This window comes from Syzygium oleosum, unplaced genomic scaffold (assembly GCF_021117445.2).
Source record: "Syzygium oleosum isolate NSW1041296 unplaced genomic scaffold, Sole_v2.1 Sole_v2.14, whole genome shotgun sequence".
In the NCBI taxonomy this organism is placed as follows: Eukaryota; Viridiplantae; Streptophyta; class Magnoliopsida; order Myrtales; family Myrtaceae; genus Syzygium; species Syzygium oleosum.
The window spans coordinates 2,501,225-2,522,961 of NW_026607498.1; the positions used below are offsets into that span (position 1 = coordinate 2,501,225).

Sequence of the window (21,737 nt, forward strand, 5' to 3'; positions counted from 1 at the left end):
ATCAGACAGGGAGGGAGAGAGAAGAAGGCCAAAAGATGCAGTGTGTCGAGATAAGCATAAATTATCCAACAAAGGTATTACCCTTATGCATATTCCACGTCCCTCTATCACTAAAGACATCGAACAAAAAGGAGAAGAACTAAAAAAAATTCCCACTGCAAAGTAGATCTATCTTAGCTCTCTTCTAAACAATCACATCCTACATAAAAACCAAAGCTTTGCTCTTGCTCAAGCTTTGCCCAACTTCAATTTCCCCTTAACCCTGATCTACAACCCATCTTCACATCCTCACTAAAACCCTCTTGATGAGCGAGCACCATCATCATCATCATCATCATCGCTCGTCTATTTATCATCACTAACCAACAGAAGCAGCAGAAGCAACAGCAAAAAAGTCTAGAGATTTTTTTCCTTCCCTGCTGATTTGCAATTCGAATTCAGGCTTCTGGTGTGGGCATCCTCTTGGCCTTCTTCTTCCGCTCGGCGACCGCCTTGGCGAAGGCCTCGACGATCCTCTGCTGCGATTCGAGGATCATCTCCGTCCGCTTCATCTCCATCTCCATCCGCATGCTCTCGATCTCCCGCGCCATCTCCATCTTCATTTGCTCCATCCTCACAAACCCATCCCCCAAGACCTTGATCGCCCCCACCATCTCCTCCAACGGGTCCTTCACCCTCGCCCTCTTCCCCATCCCGCTCATTTCCCTCGTAACCCTAGCTCCGTATCCGCCGCTGGCGCTGCCGCCTCCGAAATTAGGGCCGAAATTGGGGCTGAAATTAGGGTTCACATCGCTCGCGGCAGGACCCATGTTGAATTTCTTGTCGAACTTCCGGTAATTCACTCCGGGCTGAGCTATGCTCACTCCGGTGGGGATCTTGATACGGAACCCGCTGCCGGATTTGCTCCCGCCGGCGGGCTCGGTCCCGATCCCGTTGTGGTACAAGCCATGGATGTTTCTCGAATTCGCGGCGGCGCCGTTGTTCTTGAACTTGTGATCGAACTGGGCGCTGCCGAGGAACTCGCTGTCGTCCTCGTCCTCGTCCTCGTCGTTGAAGTTGTCGTCGTCGCTGTCGGGCTTCTCGGCCTTGGCCACGGTGGCGGAGGCGGGGTTCAAGGCGGCGTGGCCCTTCTCCATGGAGTCCATGCGCTTGAAGTGGACCCAGGAGGAGATGAAGCGGGAGACGGGGATGGAGCGGGCACGCTGCAGCTCGGTGCGGTAGCGCTTGCGGAGCTTCTCCATCTTGTGCCGGCACTGGACGGCGGTCTTGGCCGGGGAGGCGGAGGGACAGCAGGAGGACACCGCGTCGGCGACCTCCTGCCAGTGGTTGGCCTTGAGGTTCCCGCGGCGGAGGGAGTACCACTTGTCGCGGTACGCGTCGATGAGGGCCACCGTCTCGTCGTGGGACCAGCACGGCGGCGGGAGCCGCCGCGGGTTCGTGATGGCCGGCTGGGCCAGCGTGATGGTGTTCTGCGCCAGGGCCGGCGAGGCCGCGCCCGCCGCCGCCGCCGCGGCGGCGGCGAGCGGCGGGGACTGGGGCGGCGGCGAGGTGGAGGAGGAGGGGGCCGGGAGGGGGAGGGGGAGGGGGAGGGGGAGGAGCGGGGGGTCCTCCTCCTCCAGGGACTGGGCGGTGTCGGGAGGTGGGGAGGCGGGAGCGTCGGCCATGGGGGACGGCGGCGGCGGCGGCGGCGGCGAGGGCGGGGGTCAGATCTGGGCGGATCTGGGGAGGAGAGGGGGCGGGCGGAGGATAAGGGGGGAGGAGGCGCAGGATAGCGAGGGGGGGAGGAGGAGGGGGGATTTGGAGGAGGAGGAGGAGGAGGGTGGAGAAAAAGAGAGAGGAGGAGGAGGAGGCATGGTGGTGGAGGGTGGTGGAGGAGATAAGGTTAAAAGAGGGGTGGTGGTGGGTGGGGGGGTAGGGAGGCGTGTGCGGCTGATCTTGAGATCTAGAGAGAGAGAGGGAGGGGAGGGGAGGGGAGGGGCGCCGCTGAGGTGGGCGGGGGTGGGGGGCTAAAGTGCGCGCGGGGGTTGGGCCGTGTGCACCGCCAGGGCCAGCGGGGCGAGAGTGGTGGTGGGAGTAGGGGGCGGGGGGTCCACCCCTGGATGGAGGCCGTCCCCTCCCCCCCTCTTCCTCCGTGACGATGGGCATTGATGACGTCGGCGGCCACGCCCGCCGCCCGCGGCTGTGGATGGTGACGTGGTCGGCATTTTCAATGTGGGGGGTGGTGGTGGTGGTGGCGGCGGCGGCGGTGGCGGGACTGGGGGGGGGGGGGGGGGGGGGTGGATGGGGATGGGCGTCGCTATTTCCCGTGAGAGGAGCTGCTTCTTCTTCTTCTTCTTCGTCTTTGCGTTTTTTTTTTTTTTCCTTTTGGGTTCAAATGGACGATGATGGTTCTTGCGATTTTATAACAGCCTCCGATCTCAGCTTTTACTCTTTTTTATTTATTTTAATTTTATGAGTTAGTGTTTGGGGCATCGTTTGATTCGAGTTGGGGAATGATGATGACGGAGATGTTGGCCATTGGGATGAGCTTTCTCGAACGACGGAAAAGGAAAGAAAAAGAAAAAAAGGGAAAAAAAAAAACTCAAACAAAGGGGACCACCTCTTTAACTTCGAAATTACACATCTGCCCCTCTCGCTTCGACATGGTCGTGTTTATTTTTTTTAATATTTTGCTTTTTATTCTCGGATCTCATCGGGCTTTCGCCGGTACTCATTTCCCCGCGTCCCGCTGCGAATCCTGACCCGCGAAGGCCCGAACCTTTTGACTTTCTACTACCCCCCAATCGCCACAACCCCCCCGCCGCCGCCGCCGCCGCCGCGGCTCTCCCTCCGCCGCCCTCGTGGAGGGACCCCGCTACCGTCGACCCCCTGTTCTCTCTCTCTCTCGCCGGCGGCAAATTATGTTGCCTCACTCGAGGGTTTTACGTATGGCGGTGCGATCTCCATCCATCCAAAGTCATGAAAATCGCATTTGGTCTCGAGCTTCGGGGAGAAATGGAAAAGTCTTTAGTTCGATGTGTATATGCTACTTTCTTTTTTTTTTGGGTATAATTCCTTGTGAAGCAACTTTGGAGTTAAAAAAAAAGGAAAAAGAATAGACAAAAGGAGCTGCTGTTCATCCCGTCTACGCTTTATCCCTTTCCTTCTTTCTTCTTCGCTGCACATGGCCAGAGCCTTTTTCCCCGCCAAATGAACAGCCGAAGGCAGAGCAAGCAAGGATCCGGAAGTTCGCGAATACCCGAAGTCGGGGCGGAATCCACGGGAGACCGGGGGGGGGGGGGGGGAACCGGAGGAAGGGGCGAAGCGTTCGCGACCGGATCGGGAAAGCCCATCGCCGTCGATACCTCGAGCAATTGCGTTCGATTCTATTCGTCTCCTCCTCGGCTTTGAATCGAAACCCCTAAAAAAAATTGAGGCGGCAACGAAAAGGGAGAGGTTTTTTCTTACAATAAACAAATCGAAATCCCCATCTCTCCTCTCGTTGAGCTTTCGTAGCGGAGGGACAGAAGAGCCGGTCCGAGCGAGGGCAAGACCGGAATTCGAAAAAAAAAAATAGCGGGAGCAATTGAGGAAGAGCAAAAATTTCTCGGCTTTCGACTTTGCCAAAGGCCAATTTTTACCCAAAGTTGGTCCGGAAAAAAATTTCATCAAAATCCTCGTTTTTTTTCCCTATTGGAAAAGATGAACCGAACGCACCCAAAGGCTCGCGTCAAGGAGGCCAAACAAGGCTGGCTAACATGAGAGAGAGAGAGAGAGAGAGAAGTGTCAAGCAAAGAGTGTTAGCAAACTTAGGTTGAGATTTAGGTGCGTGGGGTGGTTTGAGATTAAGGTTTTTTTTTTCGGAAGCTTTACCATGCAAAAAGAGTTAGGTAAACCGAAGCCTATCTAATTTCAGGTGGACCCTATATTAACGTCGGAAAGCTATATAAGGAGTTTGTAATTGATTGGAATAGCCGATAATTTCGAAACCCTCGAATAAACGCCAGTGAGTTTGATTATTTACTAGAAAAACACACCAATCGCAATCTTTTACCAGCATTATGTAAATTTTACTAATCTTGCTAGAGGTTTACCGACACGAATTCTTACTATTATTTTTTTGAATATTTTTTCCTAGTGGACCTACGGAATTTTGCGGGCGTGTATCGAACGGAGACGAGGGTTTAAAGCTCGAATCACGAAGCGCAGGCAATCGACTGGCCCGTTGAACCCCCAGCCCCCGCCCCCCCCCCCGCCCCCAATTCTACGAACAAAGCCGGCGAAGCGATTCTGAGTAGCACACATCACTGTGGATGCGCGTGTGCTATTTCTGATCTTCGACTCTATAGAGTTCTTCTTGTAGATACTCATGATTAATGGTGCTAACAAAAGGATGAGCATGCCTGGCCTGGATTGATAACCATGGGCCACTGATGGACTAGACTGGTAAGTGCGCTTTTGATGCTTGGTTTGGACCGATAAGTGCATGGCCATGCTTGCCACTCTACTTTTGGCCAGTGAGGGCCCATGATGATTGGATTTAGATCTTTCAAACAATGCAAACTCGCGTTTGATACTTCAACCACTTGGACGCTGAGTTCAATCGCAAAAAGCCTAACACAATTAACCCACCCAAACACCTCTTTTGACGGCTCCGACCACACCCAACACCATCTAAACTTACGTACCCTTTTATTGAGATGCACGTGTGAGTTATATTAGAGAAGTCCCATATCGGAGAATTGGTATGATGTGTAGTAGTTAATTTATTCTTGTTGGCTCATAACTTATTGGTTTAAACTTTTAAGTGAAAGTGGATCCAACTGGTTATGTTGACGAGTTCAAATTTGAGCGAACCTTTTGGCAATCTTCCCGGACGAAGGTATCGGGCTTCGAAACCTGCGTAAACCCTATGTTAAAATCCTAAATTTCCTAAGGACGTACAGATTTCACTTACCCCGTACTTTTTGCATGCAAGAAATCGCCTCCCTGGGTTCGACTCAGTCCATGATGTCCTTAATTGAAACCGTAGAAATCGAGCCCCCTTTTCAGATCTACAGTTTCGATTCTCCCTTTCCGACCGCACAAACACTAGCTCTCTTCTTTCCAATTTCTTTTTCTCAAACCTACTCTCTTACAATTGACTTTAATTTGGGGAAATAATTTTTCGGATCAAATTACCCCTATGCAACGGTAACAAATGAGCATGTGACCATCACGTAGTAGCCGGGATGTGCTGTTTATCGCTGGCGTCCAAGAAGCCATGGTTGCCTAGCCACACCATGGTCCAGTCTCACCGCCACAATGCAACTTCGCCTGTGCCAACCGCAACCCTGCCTTGCTGCCCTCGACCCAGTCACCAGACCCCGACTATAGTTGACGGCGGATGGGCATGGTGGTGAGCCATGGCCGTGGAGACTGACCATTGATTTGAGAGAGAGAGAGTAATGGACGAACAAGAAGAAGAGGCGGGAAAAGAAGAAGGAAAAACAGATGAGGAACAGCATGAGAAGATGTTAATAACAACCAAATTTGAAACCTAAAATCTTGATTATTGGTTAGGGGAAAGACAACATCTTAGCAGCACAGATGTTTCCACTCTCGAGAACTTCAGAACTTTCTAAAAACAAACCATTTGTTGCTGCTTCAATTCAACAAAGTGGTAGGGAGAAGGTACGCAGGAAATGAGTCTTGAGAACTCTACATACAGAGAATGGAAATGAGGAATAGAGAATGAACAATTGAGGTTAGATATGTGAGGTTCTGGTGGATACAAAAGATTATATGAAAAGTTGAACTTAAAGTGATATTAGAGGACCTTAAGGAACTATTCGAATTCGATCGATTTACAATCTTGAGAGCTTCAAATCGAGGTTAGCGATTGCTTACCAAATTCTATATCTATTATTTATTATATGTTAGAAAAATGAATCTAGGTGTGAAAAATATCTTGAACAATATCTTTGATTTGGCGCCTATTGATCTTTTCTGAATTTAACTTCGTGACATGAGAACTTGAGGCATTGGATATTCATTGTTGGAAAGATCAATTTTACGTCCGTTTCATTCTTTTGAAAAAAGATCATAATTTGCTACGACACATATAAACAAGTCATCATTACCATATATGCGACAACTAATGAAACATTCTTTTGCATTACTTGTAAGACCACGCTGCAATTTCCTGATACAATTGCTATTGCTATACTAGTAGTAAAGTTAGGGATTGGTGGACTGACACAGCAAAGAATTCAATCGGGGATACCGATATCTATGGATATTGCAATTTAAATGGTTATGCGAATGTGATATATTAGAGGTGTTTATACGATAATAGTGTTTACAATTTTTTGTTTTCTTAAGGTGATAAAAAATCAAGTGGAATAATAATATTAACTCTCGTGAAACAAATACACAAGAGTCAAGATTTATTTTCATATTTAATCATCGTTTCTCGTGCACTTCATGAGTGTCATTCAAATGAAGCTTAACATAGTCGTCACAAATGGATAATAGGAATGCATGCCACTTTTCGGGAAGCAGAAACATAACATATCCCATGAGAAAATAAGAGTGTCATATCGACATCTGATATACCTTTATTTGAATGACATTACATAATAAACTAGAGAGAACCAAAGATATCATATCGACCTTTGACTTTATCAACAAACTCGATTCCAACATTGCTTGCATTTCTTAGCAAAACCCTCAAAGGAGAGAGAGATACCATCCCGATCACGAGAACTTACTTTTCTTAGACTGTACATATCACTCGGCATGGTAATCCAGGAAAGACATTGTATGCAGAAATCTAAAACTGGTGCTATTTTTTTCTGTATAAGTAGAAGAAAAACTGATATCGCCATCGGCAGATTGCCTAACAATGCTTCGCTTATCAGACTGAATTTTTTACCCAGTGAATCTGAGAACGGCATGTACCACATGAAGCAAAAGTACGAATAAACCATTGCGGACGTGGAGAGTATCAACGGCAACCTCATTGGAAGATCTCTGGTAAGACAAATGATCATCTGAACAGACACCAAGAATCCGAACGTGTTGCCGCTCATGAAGCTTAAGTAATTCAGATCCCTCATGAAGGCACTTGTCATGAATGATGCGTACGCTGCAAGGAAGCCTTTCTTGGTACTACTCTCAGCCATCGGGGTAAAGCTTGGAGGCTGAAGCACGGCTTGGTAGGTCGCGCTGGCGATGAGCGTGGCTACGACCAGCAGGGTGCTGCGTATGTCTCCCAACGACTCTTGTCCTTGGTTCGAGCCCTCTGGTGTTGATAATGGTGGATGATTATTTTCGACTGCAGCTTTCATAACTGATTGATAGCTGGTAGCTCTCTTGATATCATCTTCCTCGTCGTCCACCAGGACTATTTGTGAAGAGGGCAAGTTTGATGGCCCATGTTTGGCGCCGGCTCGCATAAGGGTTTCTCTAATCTCTCGATCAGAGCGAGATGAGACATCCAGAGGGGTTGAGCCACTGTCGTTCAAGGCGTTCACCTCCACGACCTCGCGCGCTAGAGCATGCCCACTGAGCATGAAGTCAACCACCTGCAATTTGTTTTCCTTTTGTTTGTTTTGTTTTGTCCTCTTTGATGTTCAGACATTCAGATCATACAAAAAGAACAAGCGAAGACAATTGATAAGGAAAAAGGGAAAGGGGCAAGAGAATGCGCGCCTCGAAATTTTTGGCGGCAGCAGCGAGGTGCAAGATGGTATCGCCCTTCTTGTCCTGCCAATTGATCACCTGCTCCTTGTTGTGCTGCTTCAGATGCTCCACCAGCACAACCAGCGTGTCAAATCGATTGTTCTTCACTGAGAGGTGGAGTGCCGTCTCCTCTCGGGCAGTAGTCTCTTCGACGGACTCAGGTGAAGCGGAAAGCAATTCCTTCATGGCACCGACCTTCCCGTTTGTGGCGGCACAATGCAGAGGGATAATTCTCTCCCTGCCCTTCACAAGGCATAGGTGTTGAGGCCGACCTGCCTTTAAAATCTCCCTCACAATCTCAACATCACCTCTAGCTGCCGCGATGTGCAACGGACTGAAACCATCAGCGTTCATGTTCTCGGCCAGCTTCGGCATCAACTTGAGGAGCTCTCGGACGAAATTCAAATGGCCAGCGACACAGGCGACGTGCAACGGTGTGTGGCCAGCCCCTTGAAGAGCCGCCTCCTCGAGGATGAGTTTGTTGCTTCTGATCAGGTCATTCAGTAAACCCACGTTACCTGTCTGAGCTGCTTCTAACAACCTCGGATCCATTTGAGTGTTTATATGTGTATATGTCCCCTTCTACTCAGAACTGATAATAGCGGATGTGCACGAATCATGGTTTTATAGACTGGAAATTGCCTGATCAGAGGGGAGTATCTTATATTTACTTCACTAACACTTAATTTCTTCGAGGAGTTTGTCCTGTGAAAAGGTTACTTCCGAATTGGGCTATTCTTTAATTGCTTGAAGTAGTGAATGGAATATGTTCTGGAATTAGTTAGATGTCTACCTAGATAGACGCCCACGTGTCCAACGTGTCTTGATTTTGAAAAATTTTTATTCCTATTTCAAATTATTTTTTAGAAAAATATTATTCTTGATTCTTAATCTTAATTATGTTTGTATAGAGCGCAGCTTTTGTTGGTTTTACTCTTCATGTAATGGGTTTTATTTTGGATTAATACCATGGAAAATCTCAAACTGGTACATCTGTGACAAATTTACCTTCCGTTAGTTTCCGTTAAATTTTACCGTCAAATTGCTGAGTTAGATGATAGATGGCAGTTGACGGGTGTAGTTTCACCCTCCGTTTGTTACAAATATATCGGTTTGTGATTTTTTGTGGTATTAATTCAATCTTAATGGAAACTAATGAAAGGAAAATTTGTTACAAGTGTATTAGTTTGGGGTTTTTGGTGTCTAAATAATTAATATGGATAAATTTGTCACAGGTATATCAATTTAGGGTTTTTCGTGGTATTAACCAGTTTATTTTTTATAAGTTAATTAATGCGTTCCACAAGTATCCTATACTTTAAAATAATAGCCCCCTTTTTTTTTGGTAATTCTCAAAGAGAATCATATGACTATTCATCGTTCAAACTTTTTATTTGTTTTTCAAAAATCATACGCAATCTTTTGAAGTCTCAATTCCACGAAAATCTAAATTTGGAAGGTCAACAGATTGACCTAGAGTAATAGAGAAAAAAAAGTTGAGCTCAAGAAGCGGAAAGTGAAAGTAGACAAGGCCATGTAGGATTGAGACAGGATTTTGCAGAGGTCGAAGATCTTTGTGGAAAAACCACGGAGATGGATCCTGGAGACCTGAATATAATGGTGTTATCACAGCTTCGGCATCGCTCATGGGTCACGATCATTACTCGCTTCTTCCCAGGCTTCGGCATCGACTTGAGGAGCTCCGGGACAAAATTAAAATGGCCTGCAACATGGGGGACGTGCGACGTGGTTTGGCCAGCTCCTTCGAGGATCCGTCTCCTCTAGGATGAGCGCATTGCTTCTGATCAAGTCATTCAGTTCATCGACATTGCCTATCTGAGCTGCTTCTAAAAACCTTGGGTCCATTTGAGCGAGTACACGAATCTGTACTGCTGCTGCTAATTAGAACTAATAATGATGAATGTGCACAATATGGTGCAGGTCCTCCTCTAAGCACGAATCGTGGTTTTATAGGTTGGAAATTGCTTGATCATGGGAACTTTAAAATTACAGCATCTACACTTTGATTCCTTCATGGGATTAGTCACAGATCTTTTGAATCTATCTCTAGTATAATCCTACTATTAACTCTCATGAAACAGACGAATCAGAGTTGAGGAGCAATGTTAGCACTGCTGCCTGGTAGCAACATAACCTTTCCCTTAAGAAAATAAAATACAAACCCACTACAAGGTCAGGACACATTCAATAAGAAAAACAAGATTAGGGCGAATCATCCGTGGACATTACATGATCGACTGGAGAGAACCAAGGGTATCAGATCGATGCATGGCGTTGTCGATAAACCCCATTTGGGCGCTGCATACTGTTTGGATTTGTTTGCCCAGACCTTGGGGGCAGATGATCCCCAAGACATAGGATATTAATCCGGGAAAGAAATTCTATCCCCTTACCTAAATATCGTGCTATTTTAATCTGTATCAATAGAAGAACAACTGGTATCAGGATCGCCAGTGTGCCTATCAATGCTGCTCCTACAAGACTGAAGTTTTCATCCAGTAACGACCTGGACGGCACGTTCACCATGCAGCTAAGGTAAGTCCAAACCATCGCCAATGTGGAGAGCATCAGCGGCAACTTCAGCGGACGATCTTTCGTGAGACCGATGATCGTCTGAACAGAAAGCAAGAATCCGAATGTGTTGCTGCTCAGGAAGGATAATAAAGCCAAATTCCTCCCGGTGGTACTTGTCAGGAAAGATGAGTATGATGCAAGGAAGCCTTGCTTGGTACCAATTTCGACTTGTTTAAGAAAGGTTGGAGGCTGAAGCACTGCTTGATAGGTTGCGCTTGCTATGAGAACGGCTACAACTAGCAAGTCGCTGTGTAAATCGCCTGACGACTCTAGTCCTTGGTTTGAATCTTTTGATAGTGATAATGGTGGATGATCATTTTTGACTGCAGGTTTCACGACTGATTGATAGCTGGTAGCTCCCTCGATATCATCTCCATCGCTGTCCACCAGGACTATTTGTGATGGGGGCAAGTTTGATTGTCCGTGTTTGGCTCCGGCTCGCACGAGGATTTCTCTAATCTCTCGATCAGAGCGAGATGAGACATCGAGAGTGGTTGAGCCACTCTTGTTCAAGGCGTTCACCTCCACGATCCCGAACTCCAGAGCATGCCCACAAAGAATGAAGTCAACCACCTGCAATTTTTTTCCAGCTTTGTTTTGGTTGTCGTTAATTTTAAGACATCAAGACAATACAGAAAGTTTTTTGGGCATATACGAGACATCGTTCATACTAATGATGATCAAAACAGACCCTGATTCAATAAATTCCTTTGCTTAGAAGATTTTTGCATATTGTAGGGATACCAAATTAAAACCCTCACCGAAATAATGTGCAAATAAAAGTGCGATAGAAAAAGCGAACTGCGTGACTTGCCTCGAAATTTTTGGCGGCGGCAGCAAGGTGCAAGACTGTATCGCCCTTCTTGTTCTTCCAATTGATCACCTGCTCCTTGTTGTGCTGCTTCAGATGCTCCACCAACACAACCACCGCATCAAACCGGTTGTTGTTCACGGCGAGGTGAAGCGCCGTCTCCTCACGGGCAGTTGTCTCTTCAACGGACTCAGGCGAAGCGGAGAGCAGTACCTTCATGACTTCGAGCTCCCCGTTCACGACAGCGTAATGCAAAGGTACTCTTCTCTCCCTTCCCTTCACAGAGCACAGGTGTTGACGCCCTCTCAAGAGCTCGCTCGCGATCTCAACATGACCTTGAGCTGCCGCAATGTGCAAAGGACTGAAGCCATCCGCATTCACTTTTTCCGTGAACTTCGGCATCAACTTCAGGAGCTCTCGGACGCAATTCAAATGGCCGGCCACACAAGCGACGTGCAACGGTGTGTGACCAGCTCCTTCGAGAGCCACCTCCTCGAGGATGAGCCCATTGCTTCTGATCAAGTTGATCAGCTCATCGACATTGCCCTTTTGAGCTGCTCCAAGCAACCTTCGCTCCATTTGAGGTGCGAATATGTGTATATGCGTCCTACTAATCACAAGAAATGGAGGATGTGCACAATGCAGTTTGCTCCTCTGAGCAGGAATCATGGTTTTATATGTTGGGAAATTACCTGATCAGGGGACGGCCTCTTCTGGGGACACTTTGGGTTGGACTTAGACGCCTAAGTGCAGATCCATCCGTCGTACTAAATATTAAGAAAAGACCGAAGAGGGAGAGAGAGAGAAGACCTGCACCGAGTTCGTGCGACAGTGGTTTCAGCCGCGGTTTAACAATGTGCGAAAAGTTCAATCCACCGTCGCATGACTTTGCTTGAAATATGTTGACTTGTTAGTTGTTAGTGTGGGTGCAGATCAGCATATGTACTTACTCTTTCTCCATATAGGCAGTATGCCCGATCAAATGCAGATCCGTCATTTCTTTTGTGCTACCATTCGGTTGGAGAGCGGCGACCGGTGCTCCGGCCCTCTAGATTTAAAATAAAAGAGCGAGGAGGAGCAACTAGAGCCTGTAGTCCTCTCCTATCGTTACTGATCTTGCGCCTCTGATGAAATTTCTATGGTTGGCAACCTCGTTTCTGTAACTCCACTGATATGCTAATAGTCAGGAGGTCCATCGACATGAGGCGTGTCACAACTAAGAATGACGAGCCGTTTAGAGATTTGTTCATGACTTGAGTTGAACTCGTGACCAAAGTGCTGACAAAGGAAAACGTAGAAAGTGAAATGTAAATAAAACACGACAAAAAATAATGAAATTTGGCTTTTAGAATAGTTTCAAAATCTAAATTTCTAAGTATTTGCTAGGTGAATTATTGTTTTTCATGAAAATTGTCTTCTCATCACATCAACTAGGTGATGAGACACCTAGAACTGTCAATATATTATTTTGTACTCTTGTTTCATTGATCTCACAAAATTGCCATTCTTGACGTATGACATTCTTATATACAGAAAATTCTTACCTTTTTATAACAGGATGAGGAAATATATTAAAATATCTAAATAATAATCACGTATTTATTTAACTATTTAAGTTTTTAGAATAGTAGTTGATAGCGATTTCATAAAATCTACGTTTAGTACCTTTCTCTATTGTCCATGGAGCTCGCACCAAAGCACCATCTTTTTGTGAGCAAAAGAAATTATTATATGTGCTGAATTTATTTTTTGTCAGATATGAGCTGGATTTCACATGCTATCACAACGTGAAACTCATTTTATTTCATAGTTATTGACCTCCAAGTCAATTGGTCTAGCTATTCTTTTAGCATACGCTGGTGTTTATTAATTGGCTAACTTCATTTTTTATAAGGGCAATGTCTCTTTTTTACTTTGATTATCTCTTTCTCTCGGTAGAAGTAAAGTCAATGCCACGGTCTTTGAAAACTATGGCTATTATTACCTCATGGTCATGACCCTAGGATGTCGTGACTTGTCCCTATGTGATTATAGTATGATTTCTTCAATGTACATTCAAAGTGATATCTGTCTTAAAGCAACCTTTGAAATTGATGATTTTGTCTCAAATGGTCTCGCCTTTTGTCAGACGACGATCATATGCGCATCCTGTGCCATTGTTCGTGCCATGGACATGGGCATTTTCATTCAAAAGCAAATGTATCTAGGCTTGTCACTCTGCTTCTTTAGCTGTTCGCGACGCTCTCCGTCGCTAACTAGTAGAATGAGAAAACATATACGATAGGGACATTAGCTGTTCATTCTTAGTGAATGCTAATCTTCTAGTCCTAAAGTTCTGGGATGAATGGCACCTATGAAGGTACCTTTCTCCATTAAAGCACCATCTTTTTGTGAGAAAAAACGAAATGTTTCATGAGCTAGGTCCACATGCTATCCCAATGCGAATTCATTTTATTTTAATTCACAGGGACAGAACATCTATCTCCTCCCAGGTCTGAAATCTCGTGGAGTTATTGACTGGTCTTGTTTATACTTTTATTCTTCTTTTTATCTGTTTTTTTTTGTGAGTTTATTTGTCTAGCTACAGTTGTGGCATTCACTGACCTCAATATTTTATAAAGGGAATGTCCTTTTTTCTTTCATTATCTCCTCATAGTCATGACCCCTAGGACTAGGATGTCGTGACTTGTCTCCATGTGATTATAATATGATCTCTTCAAACGCAGGCTACGCTCTTCCAAGTCCGGTCTTGGTTCATCTGCATCACGCGTTGACCGACGAGTCAACTTCTCATCCCAGTTTTTGCTTTTGGGTTGGATCATGACCCTGCTGGCACTGGGTGCTCCACACACATCCAATTCAAGAATTCTCAATAATTGAATCTCCTTGGAACTAATTGTGATTTCATAAATATCTATTAAAAAAGAGATAATGATATAAATAGTCTTTGAAATTTGACATAATATGCAATGTGGTCCATGAACTTTTAATTTATTCAATATAGTTCCTGAACTTTAACTTGATGTGCAATGTAGTTCATTAACTTTTAATTTGTTTAATGTGGTCATTGAATTTATGGTACATGTTCAAACTAGTCATTAAACTATATGAAAATATTCAATATAATTATTTTATTACTTTAAGTTCAGGGACAATATTGAACATTTTCATATAGTCTAGGGACTAGTTTGAACATGTACCAAAAGTTTAAGGATCATATTGAATGAATTAAAAGTTTATGGAATTTTACCCTTTATCAATGCTATTCCTCACTTTTGGTTATTCAATGAAATAGTTGGGAAAATACGCCAAAACCCGTAAACGTTTTATCCAAACTACAATGAAAACCTAAACATTTCAAAAAGGTTCAATAACCATAACAGTTAAGCAAATCTCTACTATCTGTATACCAAAGGAATACTCGGTGGCTATGGACGATGAACTTTACCCATCAAATGGCCTAGATTGCCCTTGAGTTGAATTTTTTTTTGTGTGGAGTTTGTACAAGGACGTTTCAATAGTTTAATCACTTGATTGTCATTTTACCCACCGAAAAAATATTGCATGGTAGACCATGCAAACCGAGCACATCTAGGCCGTTTGATCATGTGGAATCCATGGTTGCTTTAACAATGACGATGAAACCCAAAATATTCAGAAAAGTTCAATGTGGCTTTTCTTCTTTAGCATTGATGCAGAGTCGGAACTCGAAGCAATGGCCCCGTAAGCTAGTGAGAAAAATGAAAGAAACTTTGGGTGTGAATTAGATGCTCGGTACATATTTGAGTATTTTACGCCGTAAAATTCAATGCGTATCAGATCATTTAATTAGATTTTGAATGTTACACTACGTGATTCATGAGGTTAGTTGTGCTATTTAGTACAAATGGGATTGACAATAACCTAATTTTCAATGGTACTTATGAAAATAATTAATTATCTTCTGACCTTTAAACAATAATATCTGCCCAAATAAGTCATTGAATACCTAAATGTTGTTTTAGTGATGGAACTCTTCGACTTTTAGTGCAAATTTGATTTTTTTTTAATTTTCCGACTTTATTATAATGTGGATCACCTATTGCGGTTATTGAGAAAGTCACTAATTATTGAATGCATTTTTCATGTACGATCTCTTTTATCTTTTCTTTGCCGTCACCCCCCATCGTATTCACCTAATAATTGAAAATTTTCTTAATTACCTAAAAGTTGTTATGAAGTGAATCACTTGACGCGTCTATTAAAAAAATTATGGATTATTTAATGCGTTTTCATGTATTATCTTCTTTGTTTTTGCGAGGTATACCAAAGTCAAAGTGTGAAATTAGCGAAGGCCAAAAGGTTCGCGATTGCTTTCTTTCTTTAGTGGCAAGAGGACCTGGGAAGATCTGTTAAAAATTAGATTGAAAATCCTTATTATATATATTTTTGGCTAATTTCAAAAAGAAAAAATTTAACTTTACCTTGAGTGACAATTTTGACCCAAACTTTTTTTTGTCTCAATAAAAAGCAAAAACTTTTACTCAAGTCCTAAATCTGGTCTTCATAGTGTGAAAATTTTAAATTATTCATGATTTAAGTGAAATTTATTGATTTTTTATGAGATAAAAAAAGTTCGGGTCAAAACTATTACTCAAGGTAAAGTTGGTGGTTTTTTTTTTGGAATTGAGCCTATATATTTCCTTTTTTCTTGGTAATTTTGCTTAAGGTTGAAATTGAAAGTGAGTTTACGTTATTATATAGATCTACTAATCACATCCGGTGTGTCTCGTCATTTTCAGGATATACGATAGAAATCTCAACTCACTTTCTTGTTTTAATTTTTTGTTATCTTCAATTAAATCAAGAGTATTGTTTCACCAAAAAGACCATGAAATACTTTTTAGAATAGAATGTTAAGGAATCGATAAAAATCGACAAAAGTGGTGCATGCCCCTGCCACTAATATGATGAAATACCTTTCGAATATGAAAGTGAATGACAAAAAATTTAAAGATACGGACACCGGGAAAAATCATTGCTAATCATATAATATTTAAAAATCTACTTGGACTCCAAGGCTGCGAATGGTAACCTGTTGACACCTAAATTTTGCCTATTCATTTAGGATTTAATTGCATGAAAAATTAGGGATTGATTTTTAACCCCTAAACAAAAATATTTTCATTAAGTTATGTGGCATGTAGACATTAGGCGCATTTGCATTAATAGATTTAGTGAAACATATTTTCGCTTTATTTTACTTCTTTTTTATTTTTATTTATATAAAATAATTAAAAAAAAAAGAGAGAAAACAAAGGGGAGCTCTTCCCCGTAGCTCTCCCTCTGACACTTGCGAAAAAGAAGAAAAATGGGGAAAGGACAAAAAAAGGGGAGCTGAACATTTCCTTCGAAAGAAGAGCGGAAGAAGACAAAAGAGTGGAAAGGCATTTGCTTTCTCTCGTCCAGAAGGGGAGCTACAGGAAGAGCAAAAGGAAGGGAAAGGATTTCAAAGAGAAAAGGACAAAAAAAGAAGGACCCTTTTTCTTTCTTTGACTGACATGAAGGGCTCCCTCTCTCTTTGAACCGTGCAGTCCATTCATCAAAAGGGGACGTTCTGCACATACTAAGAAAAAAGACGGGGGGTGAAGCAAAAAGGGGGGAGTGAGCTCGAGAGAGACATCCAGAGAGAGAAATCCGAGAGAGAGACCGAGAGAGAGAGTGAGTTCGAGAGCGTCGGAGAGTGAGATCCGAGGGAGGAACGGTCTCTTGTCCGCGACCATCACGCCTCAACCGTGGCCGCCGACGCTCCGACACATCCCGTTCCACGCGGTAGGTGACGAATCCGAGCCACTGTTGGGTTTTGTTTCGTGTGACCCGGGGCCGATTTCCCGAGGATTTCGGCTCGGAGGCGTGCGAGGCGACCGGACGTAGTCCGATCTGTCAAGTTCGCCGCTGTTCGCCGCCGCCGAGCCGGATAGGGAGTGCCACAGCCCCCTCCCCTGTTTTTCTTTCTTCCCCTGTTTCTGCCGTTTGGTCTTGTCTTGGGCTCACTGGCCGGAGCTCGCGCCCGCTCGGCTCGCGCGAGTTCCGGCCCGTGATACCACGTGCTTGATCCTGCTTGTTTATGCGTCTTTGTGCGTGAATTTCGGATGCGTTTGAGCCTCGATCGAACCTAAAATCCCTTGTTTTTGTCGACGCTCGCAATGTGTTTGTTAATATGCCTGAACCAACTCCTGAGTTTGGCTTTGTTTCGCTGCATTTTTGGGGACGACGGACGGTCCCAGCGTGCTGCTGGTCGCCACGGCGGTCCCACGTGGCCACGAAGGGAACGAACGCCAGTCCCTTGTCGGGATCTGGCTGGTTCACAGCCCCCAGCCCCTCGTCGGGGCTTGGGTAGTCTCGCTCAACCGCCGGTCACCACGGTGGTGACCCGAACGGAGGACGCAGTCACCCCTCGGTGGAGTGGCGACGTGGGCCGAGGCGGTGGGTTGCCGGCGCTCCGGCAGGCCGGCGAAGGCGAGTCGCGTCGGGTGGTGGCCGCGGACGCAGCGCGGGCGGTGGCCGAGCATGACCTCGGCCATGAAGGCCGAGGCTCGGAGCGGCCGGCGCCGGCATTCGCGCCGCGGGGCTGGTGCGAGTTGGTGACGCGGCTGCGAGTCGGGTCGGGAGCCGGGTCGCGGGCACTAGGGTTTCCGGCGAATCGGGTTGGCGGCCGCGAACCGGGTCGGGCGAGCGGGTCGAAACCGGGTAGGGTTTGGCTCTAGGGTTTTGTTCGAATGGGCCGAATAGGTTGTGGGCCGGAGCTTTTAGAGTTTTGGGCTTTTATTTATTTAAAAATTTTGGGCTGGGCCTTTTCTTTTGTTCTTAAAAAAAAATTTTGCCTTACCGGGCTCAACAAATGAGCCCGGTTCGGCGGTGGACTCGGGCCGGCGCGCCCGGGTCAGTCCTGATCCGGGTCGGATGTGGAGATCCGACCCGGATCCGTTTTATATTATTTTTAACATTATATTATTATTTTAATATATATAAAAAAATTTAAAATAAAAAAATTCGAAAATTTTTTAAAAAAAATTTTAAATTTTTTTTTTTCGAAAATCAAAAATTGGAAATTGGGTTTTAAAATTGTTTTTCTCCCTTTTTGTGTGATTAGCTTATGTTTGATTGCACCTCGTTTGATTCACACGCCTTGAATTGCGCGTTTAATTTAATCTCGCATGTGGTCAACTATGAATGTTAGGTTTAGGTATTAATTTTTGCTTCCCTTAACTTAGTTAGGAATGGAATTTTGAGACTCCCGATTAGTGTGAACACGTTAGGTGGTGAATTGAACAAGATTAGGTACCGAAAGGGCACTAATTAGTCAATTAGTGTAATCAAGTCCCCGTACCCTTTGAATCTCTGGTTCGTAGAAGTAAAGCATTTCTCCCGTGCTTTACTTGGGTGTCTAATCGACCCACCAAAAATCGATTAGTGGCGACTCCTAAATGAAATCGATTTGCATGTTAACAACTTAAACTTAAGTCGCGAATTGGTATGGGTTTGGGAGAGCTCGAGCTAGGTTTAACTTAGTAATCCATTAGCCAAACCCCTTAGGCGGCTGGGCCGGTTCGGGGAGGTCGCGATAGCTTGGCAACTCCGCTGGGGATTTGAGGACTTAGGCCATTTATCTTATTCAAATACATTCCTAGTGTGAATATTTTGCTATTGACCCCTTATTTTGCAGGTTTGGGATTTGGGAATGAATGTTTATTCTTTCGGATGCTTAAAGCATTTTTTGCTTATGAACTGTTGTGCATGCTTTAAATGTTTTAGCACTACACTGTTGCACACACGACCATGCTGTCGAACCTGGGCCGCGCTAGGAATGTTTAGGATGGTATTGAGTTGGATACGATTTCGACCGCGAGGCCGCGTAGTAGAGGTTGCCCAACTCAATCCCGAAAGCTTTTTTCTTGATGTCGAGAATGCTTACCTTTGCCCGCGAGGCCGCGTTGCATCGGGGTATCATTCTTGACTGAGCCGGAGTCATGAGGACTTGGCTTAGTACGCGAGGCCGCGACTAGTCATCCTACCCTCGTGGCTCCGATTTGTTAAGCCGTCTAGAGTAGAAATCGAACCTCACAAGTACATCCGCATGCCTATGTGATCAAAAATCGCCATTCACCGTAAGTATAATTTCTCTCTTTATTTGTTCATTGTGGTTGAAGCTTTCATTTTAAATTCGTGGAAATCAATCGAATGCCCTAGGTGATTTAGGCTTATAATTGAAAATTTTGACTATTATTCTTGATAGTCAGCCTTGAACATAAATTTCAAACACCTATTATCTGGCCCTACAGATTAGATGGTTTTGTCTAAATTTCCAATTACGGGCTTAACATAATATTTTGTGTAGAAATTCTTCCAAGTCAAAATAATGTTTTTTGGGGCATTGAATTGGAATCACATTTTCAATAAAATTCTTTTTTGTCTACATTTCGGAATCGAAATTGAAATTACATTTTGTGTATTGATTTTTTTTTAAACAAAATCGCCTCGTTTTGTCAAAATTGACGCCACGTGGTGTGTATAAAACTTTTGAAATTGAATGGGCACTCGATCGATAATCACGGATTGGTCTTTTAATGATGTCCCCTCTTGCAACGAAATCTTGGCGAAATACCAAATTCTTGTAAATAGGGATTATGGGGGCATGTATCGTCGCCTTGATTTCATTATAAGAGGCGGCCTCACTGAGAGATTATTATTATTATTATTATTTTAGTTTTTCATTCATGTACTAACAGTGTCATCCTTTCACAGGTTATACATGACGACCGCTTCTTGGCATTCACTCGCTTGATCATGCACAAAAAAAATGAATTTAAAACTAGGATGAGAATTGTGTTCATTACACTCTTCTGTACAATAACTTCTTGTACTTTGTCCTATTTATTATTCATATTAGGAATTGTGTTTTGTGTTTGGGGTTTCGATTGCGGACCCAATCGAACGCTTTGTAAATCGTGTAAGACATTTTTTTTTAGTAATGAGGTTTGATTCCATAAGAATGATCTTTCTTTAAAAGTACTTGAAGTGTTTCAAACTAACATGTTGGGTTGGACTTTCTTACCTTACCTTCAAAAAATTTTGAAAACGAGTTTAAAAAAAAGACTTGCATAAAATTGCATCTCTTCACCTGACTAAATTCGCAGGTTGATTTTCAAAACGACATTGTGAGATGGTAAATCTGTAATCGTTCCAATTAGAACTTCTTGTACAATAACTGACTTGTTCATTCATTTTTGTCAAAATAGGTAAAGGGGCAAAGGGTGAAGGCCGCTTGGGAACGAGTTGAAAACGTGCCACCGAGTCCCTCAAAATGGGGAGTCTCCACTTGTGTACTCACTTGTACAAAAGATGATTTACGAGGCATACGCAAATCGGAACAAAATAATGATGTCAGATGATCACCCACTTGACAAAAAGGATGATCCAAGAATAGCCGACTCTCAAATAAGAGTAAGAGGGGCACCGTTGTATCCGCGGAGGATGAAGATGAGGATCGCACGACAGACCCATTGGAGCACCAAGAGATGCCTAATCGAGAGATAAACTGGGGGCATGGAATGTCAAAGCCGTTCAATTTAATGAAAAAAGTTGTATTTTGTTCTCAAAGTTCATTCACTTTAATATAGAAATGATACTTCCTTTTCTTTTTTACCTAGGGTGGATTTGAATGAAAGACCCGACAAGAGCATGGCGAAGCAACGTACATTAAAATTATTTGACTAAAACACGAAGTGCATGTGATCAAGAAGCCAACGTCCCCACTAATGATGCACAGGAAAACATTTGATTCAGCATGGAGAGCGATGAACTCCCCCTCATCCCCGCCAAGGAAGCATTAGAGACAAAATTATCAACTTCGTCATGAAAGGATGACGAATGAGGCAAGTCACCCAAGGGGTAACCATTGCCTATGAAGTATAATAAAATGGAGTCGACTGGTTCAACACAAAATAAAGAAATGTGTTTGACCATAGCAATAATGCTTCCAGCTAGAAAGACATGACGAGGCCAAACCGTCCATCCCATTGTGACAAATGAAAGGTTGCGTCATGACGGGGCAAAATAGTGCATTTGAAGAACTTCTATCCATCAAACTAGGGACATGCGAAAAATAGTTGGGGGCACGAGTAGTCAAGATGATCAAAGGTGGAAGACCCGAGCAATGGACAATGAAAATTAAACAAGTGTCTGTAAGAAGGCATGAAAGAGTATTGAACATACTGAAGTCTCCGAAAGAGAAAGCATCTGACTGGGGCGAGTGTCATCCAGCTGGGCAAATAGCTTTAGTATAATCAAGCCTGTGAGTAAGTTCCTTCTCCTCCAACAAGTGGATGGATGCAAAAGAGACATATGCCAGACGGATAAATGTAGGACAGATCATGTTGTGGACGGTCCTCCAAACACTTACGAGGGAATATCAAGCAACTTTGAGGAAAGAGTTGCAAAGGAAAAGCTCAAGCGACGAGATTGCACGAAGAGGACAACTTAGTCCAGAATTGAGCTATCCCCAAAACAAAAGGGTGTATATCGTTCCCGAATTATTCCAACTGAGAATGGAAATGACTCGTCCCATCTCTCATTTTGCAGACAAAAC

The 21,737-nt window shown here is 44.0% G+C and overlaps 3 protein-coding genes across 3 annotated transcripts; all 3 read right to left on the bottom strand.

Moving 5' to 3' along the window:
- Positions 1–36: 36 nt before the first annotated feature.
- LOC130139939 (trihelix transcription factor ASIL2) lies at positions 37–5,386 on the bottom strand. Its single transcript, XM_056317939.1, has 2 exons — positions 5,340–5,386; positions 37–1,584 (listed from the first exon to the last, which is right to left on the bottom strand). Exons 1-2 carry the CDS (start codon positions 5,384–5,386, stop codon positions 438–440), a joined length of 1,194 nt encoding a protein of 397 aa, XP_056173914.1. The 3' UTR covers positions 37–437.
- A 1,242-nt stretch (positions 5,387–6,628) lies between these two features.
- On the bottom strand, positions 6,629–8,284 carry LOC115666193 (ankyrin repeat-containing protein BDA1-like). Its single transcript, XM_030587969.2, has 2 exons — positions 7,675–8,284; positions 6,629–7,547 (listed from the first exon to the last, which is right to left on the bottom strand). The coding sequence occupies exons 1-2, from the start codon at positions 8,254–8,256 to the stop codon at positions 6,645–6,647; spliced, it is 1,485 nt and encodes a 494-aa protein (XP_030443829.2). The 5' UTR covers positions 8,257–8,284; the 3' UTR covers positions 6,629–6,644.
- A 1,442-nt stretch (positions 8,285–9,726) lies between these two features.
- LOC115669355 (ankyrin repeat-containing protein BDA1-like) lies at positions 9,727–11,977 on the bottom strand. Its single transcript, XM_056318056.1, has 2 exons — positions 11,114–11,977; positions 9,727–10,872 (listed from the first exon to the last, which is right to left on the bottom strand). The coding sequence occupies exons 1-2, from the start codon at positions 11,777–11,779 to the stop codon at positions 9,982–9,984; spliced, it is 1,557 nt and encodes a 518-aa protein (XP_056174031.1). The 5' UTR covers positions 11,780–11,977; the 3' UTR covers positions 9,727–9,981.
- Positions 11,978–21,737: the final 9,760 nt, after the last annotated feature.

What these genes read in the sequence shown, in the direction of transcription:
- LOC130139939 (XM_056317939.1), bottom strand. Translation starts at nt 5,386, where the DNA reads ATGGCTCACCACCATGCCCATCCGCCGTCAACTATAGTCGGGGTCTG. An exon ending in TCAACTATAGTCGGGGTCTG is followed by an intron (nt 1,585 to 5,339) that starts GTGACTGGGTCG and finishes CCTCCCCCTCCC; the next exon opens with CCTCCCCCTCCCCCTCCCGG.
- LOC115666193 (XM_030587969.2), bottom strand. Translation starts at nt 8,256, where the DNA reads ATGGATCCGAGGTTGTTAGAAGCAGCTCAGACAGGTAACGTGGGTTTA. An exon ending in CTGCCGCCAAAAATTTCGAG is followed by an intron (nt 7,548 to 7,674) that starts GCGCGCATTCTC and finishes AACAAATTGCAG; the next exon opens with GTGGTTGACTTCATGCTCAG.
- LOC115669355 (XM_056318056.1), bottom strand. Translation starts at nt 11,779, where the DNA reads ATGATTCCTGCTCAGAGGAGCAAACTGCATTGTGCACATCCTCCATTT. An exon ending in CCGCCGCCAAAAATTTCGAG is followed by an intron (nt 10,873 to 11,113) that starts GCAAGTCACGCA and finishes AAAAAATTGCAG; the next exon opens with GTGGTTGACTTCATTCTTTG.